This window comes from Centruroides vittatus, unplaced genomic scaffold (genome assembly GCF_030686945.1).
Source record: "Centruroides vittatus isolate TY-2023 unplaced genomic scaffold, ASM3068694v2 contig_68, whole genome shotgun sequence".
In the NCBI taxonomy this organism is placed as follows: Eukaryota; Metazoa; Arthropoda; class Arachnida; order Scorpiones; family Buthidae; genus Centruroides; species Centruroides vittatus.
In genome coordinates this window covers 2,259-7,953 of record NW_027122426.1, presented here as the reverse complement: position 1 = coordinate 7,953, position 5,695 = coordinate 2,259, and the positions used below count along the sequence as shown (strand labels likewise).

The window sequence follows — 5,695 nt, the reverse complement described above, 5'->3', positions numbered from 1 at the left end:
GTTGTGTATGGCTCTGCGCGAGAATCTACTCTTCGGATGCTGGATCCAATCCACTATCAAGCATTGCGTTTGTGCACTGGTTCATTTCGAACTTTTCCTGTCCAAAGTTTGTATGTGGATGCTTGTGAGCCTCCACTATCTCTTAGGAGAGAACAGTTGTCTCTTTTTTATTACATTAAACAGAGATCTCAAATTAAACTTTTAGCTGATTGTTCAGATAGTCAGCTGAAAAGGTTATTTGCAGCTCGCCCAAGTAGTGTCCCTACATTTGACATAAGAATGGAGAATGTAAGCAGCACGATTGACCTGGACACAAGCAACATTTCACAGGTTGAGGTTAATAGTATTTTACCTTGGTTAATCCCAGTGATAAATGTTGATTTAAGCTTAAAGCAGTTCCCAAAAGAAACCACTCCAGACTATGTCTATAGACAGCACTTTGCAGAAATTCAACATTGTGACAGGAATTTAATTCCTATATACACCGATGGATCTAAATCAGATGATTATGTTGGCTCAGCCATTGTTTGCCAGGATGAAATTGTGGCAGAACAAATCGCACCAAATTCATACTTTAAGACTGTTTATTTAGCCTTAAAGTATGTAATTAGAAGAGGTTATCTATGTTGCATGATGTACACTGACTTAGTGACTGTGCTTCAGGCTCTTGATCTCATCTGAACCTAGTTCTCACTCAATAGTGATTAAAATTCGTAAACTGTTGCCATCTTTGTGTGAGTAATACTTTTATAAAATTTTGTTGGGAGCCAGGCCATATAGGTATCAGAGGAAGTGAAGAAGCTGGTGCAGCTGCTTAGTCAGCTAGTCATTCACAGCATACAATGTGTAATGCAGGAGGTGACTTGAAAGTAGTCGTCAAAAATGACTAGCACGAAGATGGCAAAACATGTGGAACGCACAAGTCCGCAATAAACTACATGAGATCAAATTATTAATAGAAAATTGGACTTACAACGAAGGTTATGAGAGGAGATATGAGGTTATCCTTACTTGTTTGAGGACTGGACGTACTCGGCAGACTCACGAATACCTTTTGAAGAGCGATGATCAGCCTGTATGCCAGTATTGCAATTGTACTTTAAGTGTTAGAGACATACTGTGTGAATGCCTATAATTTTCAGGTGCTCGCAGAAGTCTGTACCGGAATGGAAGTTTGTGAAGAATTTTGGATCATAGGCCAAGTCTTGAGAAGGTACTGAACTTTCTGAAAGTTGAAATAGATTTCTTTGTAAAATTAACATTAGTTATTTATTTATTATAGTTTAGATTTTACATTTTTTTTATTAGTATTGACTTTTTAATGGTAAAATAGTTATATTTTGTATATATTTATTTACTTATTTATTTTATAGTACAGATTGTACCATGTGTCATGGCACAGTATGGCGTGCATGGTTCTTGTGCCAATAACACCTAACCAACCAATCTTTACTTGGTGATTTCAATGGTCACAATCCAGTGTGGGGTAGTTTTGACATCAATTGTCGAGGCAGATCCATTGAGAGATTTATAGGCAATCACCAACTGTATTTATTCAATAGTGGAGAAGTGACATACTTCTACGCCCCAACAAGTACTGTACATTCACTGCCATTGATCTATCATTAGCAACTGTGAATCTGTTTTTAGCATTATATGGGGGATTGGATCCAATCCACTCTCTAGTGACCACTTCCCAATATTTCTAAAATATTGAGGCGGAGAAAGCTGTGAAACAGCCGATTGGCTTGCATTCTCCTCTATGGTCAACATCTCTGAGGAAATGGTCAATACTGCTGATATCAATGGTGCAGGTGAAGTCACTTCCAGTATTATTCAGGCAGCTGAAAAAACAATGCGGTGAAACTTCAACCAGATATCCAAAACATTTTAAACTATGGAACCAGAATTGTGAGGCAGCATTTAAAGAACAAAAGAAAGAATGGGGTATTTTTAGAGGATACCCCACTGCTTGCAACTTGATTGTATTTCAAAAAGCAATGGCAAATGCTAGAAAAATAAGAAGGCAAAGTCAAAGGAATTCTTGGAGGAAGTATGTTTTTAGGATAACATCTTCCATAAGCTCAAAAGTAGTCTGGGATAAAATCCATAAAATTAATGGGAAGTACACCTCCGAGTCTAATCAACTTCTTTCAGCAGAAGTATTGTGGTTTCTTGCTAATCGAAACTAAAAAACTGTGCTCATTTTGGATTAGCAAATTTTCCTTTGCCATCTCTCTCTACTAAATTATATTATATTTCTGTCTGGGAGCTGGAAAGACTAACCTCAGGTAGTTGATATTAATCAACTTCTTTCAGCAGAAATATTGTGGTTTCTTGCTAATCGAAACTAAAAAACTGTGCTCATTTTGGATTAGCAAATTTTTTTTTGCCATCTCTCTTTACTAACTTATATTATATTTTTGTCTGGGAGCTGGAAAAACTAACCTCAGGTAGTTGATATTAATCAACTTCTTTCAGCAGAAATATTGTGGTTTCTTGCTAATCAAAACTAAAAACTGTGCTCATTTTGGATTAGCAAATTTTCCTCTGCCATCTCTACTAAATTATATTATACTAGACCTACCTGTATTTGAAGTTTTGCACCTATAGCCATCCATAAATGTTGTTTAAATATAGGTTCTTTATAAGTGACACTGATGTGGTCAAACAAATTCGATAAACTTATCTATTTCATTTATTTTCATTTTTTCGAGACCACCACAATTGCAGGGTTAACCCTCGTTGCCGCCATTGTTAGAATAAAAACCACGTGTCTACTTTGTCATCAGAGAAAAGACTTCTCTTTATTGGAGGAATTTTGAAGTAAAAGGTAAAGACATGATCTACTCTATTTTCAGTTCTGTTTCAGCCAAAATTTTAGAAAAATTTTTACGTTTTTTGTTTTATGCTAGATTTTATGCACGTGTGTTCCTGGCCTAACTCAACGCCACCTAGGAATAAAGCCTCCAAACGACACTGATGACGTAGCAGCATGCGGCCAATGCTGTTATGGATACTGTACAGTACGTCGTAAATGATATCATTCCTTCGTTCGTTTTTAATTAAAACAATTTCCAGAAAATAAAAATGCAGTTGGCATAGTTGCACTAAACATTGATATGTAAAAGTGAAATAAAATTAAAGATGACACAGATAAATATTTTAATATTTTATTAACGGAAAGTACACTAAATTCAGTTGGTTTATAGTAGTAATCAAATAACTTCTAGGAAATTCTAAGTAAAAAAATTACAAATACTGTATACAATTTTTAAATTCATTATTATACAAAGCAGAATACTTACATAAAATTAGTTAAACAATAATCGAAAACAAGTATAAAAAAATTGAGATTTTATTTTTAAAATTAGTTTTTATTTACCATTACATAAGAATTATACACACACATTTATTTATACATACCTAGATACATACACACAAACAAAAAGGATGAGACTGCTATTAAAATAAACATAACAGATCTAAAATAACAATATCTTTAAAACTCATTATACAGAATCACTTTGCTTGTAAATAAAATACAGTACCTCAGTTTTGTTTATGACGCTTGTAGGTGGTAACATTCTTTTGCTTCAAAATATCATTGATCTTTTTCGCATAATTTTTTAGCAAAATATTTGAAGAACACAGTAAAATTTTTTTAATTATCAAGTCTGTACTATGTCCATTTACACATCTACGGCCAGCAAATAAATCAGATGACAGATTATTTAAAGCTGCTTTCATCATTATGCCTCTTTGATTGCCGCTCTAGAAATAACGTTTCCTTCTCTGATATCATTTTCTGGGTTGTAACATAAACATAAGTAGTACACAAAACAACATCTTCACTTGGATATGCCCCTCGATGTGGGTTCCTGTCCGTGGTGAGGGGACCTCCCAGAGATGGTTTAGTAACCCTTCCTTTACCATCCCTGGGATCTGAACGCCCACCCACGTGTTTGCCATGCGTGGTGTCCCGTATGCCGGAAAGGGGGATCCTGGTAGTTGAGGGGCAACATAACGTCCCCAACACACTGCTTTGGCCCCTGCTTCGGATAAACGGGAGGCTCAAATCAGGCTCCGTTTGAGTCAATCGTCTGGTCGTTGAGTCATTGTTGACCTCGGCTTGGAGTCAATCGATCGATGCAGACCGGGCGAACACGTCAGGCAAGATGTGCTCTTCCTGACTGCATTGTGAGGGTATAGCTCCTGGGAAACCCTGGTGTGACGGTCTATGGGAGTCTCCCATGTGACGGCATCCCCTTGTTGGGCCCCATGGTGGGTGGGGTCACTAGGAGCTGAATAGTTATTTTTAAACATGGATTCAACAAAATCAAAAATTACAAGGACTGATGTATTACCAGCAAAGGAGGTCAGTTCATCTAACCAACCAACCTACCTAATAGTACATAGTACTACTGAAAAACCTATGTCCAAGTGTTCCCCTTTCCTAATTCAAAAGTTGTTTGAATCAACTATCGGGAATTTAAAGAAAATACAAAAGTTGAGGTCAGGGGACTTACTGATAGAAGCAGCCTCCTCTCAACAGTCAGCAAAGCTTTTAAAAATGACATCTCTAGGAGACATAACAGTCACCATCACACCACACACAAGTTTGAACTCATCACGTGGTGTGATATCCGAGATCGATCTGATGTCTGAAGATGAAGCGGATATCCAGATCGGTCTTGCAGATCAAGGTGTCATTGCTGTCCGACGCATTTCCATTCGTCGTGATGGCAAGTTGATACCGACTAAACATCTTATTCTCACTTTCGGAAAGCCGACATTGCCATCATTCGTGACTGCGGGATATCTTCGATGCCCAGTTCGACCATATGTTCCAAATTTGCTGCGTTGTTTCAAATGCCAGCGATTTGGACATTCCCAGACCTCCTGCCGAGGCAAAAGCTTATGTGCACAGTGTGGAACTGAAGGCCACAACAGTACTGAATGTAAAAGTACTCCACACTGTGTGAACTGCCAGGATGCCCATCCAGCCTATTCTCGGAAATGCCCTGCATGGCAAAGAGAAAAAGAAATTCAACGCCTAAAAACAGTTAACAACATACCTTACCCAGAGACTCGGCGCATGGTCACTCAAAGTGCATCATTACAACAAAAGACATTTGCTTCTGTTTTGAAGTCCACAAAGACACGTGCGGTTCAGACAGAAATTTCCGTTTCACCAAATGAATCTTTCACTCGCCATGCTAGATGCTTGTTAACTCAATCTACAGATACAGAAGTAAAGGAGAATATAAAGAAAAAAACACCCCTACCTAAAGCAGGGATAGTAACCAGAAATGTGGGTTCTAAAAAAGCTAATAAGAACCCACTGAACAAACAAAAATTAAAATCAGCCCTCTCTAAATCTAAAAGATCAGGACTCAGTCTATGAGTGAGTTATCTGACTTCTCAGATGAGGAGACTAATAAGGTGGTTACACAACCAAACTCGCCTCCAAAAGGCAAATCGGCTGTAAAACTAAAGAGGGATACTTTTATAAAGAATGCTGCCTCATTCACATAATGGATTACAAAATAATCCAATGGAACTGTCGTGGTTTTTGCAACAACTTTTCTGACGTTAAACACATGACATCACCTACCACATCTCTCTGCATGGCACTCCAGGAAACACATCTAAAACCTGGAGAAAAAATTACTTTAAAAGAATTTAATCTTTA

The 5,695-nt window shown here is 37.5% G+C and overlaps 1 protein-coding gene across 1 annotated transcript; it reads left to right on the top strand.

Moving 5' to 3' along the window:
- Positions 1-4,324: 4,324 nt before the first annotated feature.
- LOC136980103 (uncharacterized) lies at positions 4,325-5,407 on the top strand. Its single transcript, XM_067276141.1, has one exon. It carries the CDS (start codon positions 4,325-4,327, stop codon positions 5,405-5,407), a length of 1,083 nt encoding a protein of 360 aa, XP_067132242.1.
- The last annotated feature ends 288 nt before the right edge of the window (positions 5,408-5,695 follow it).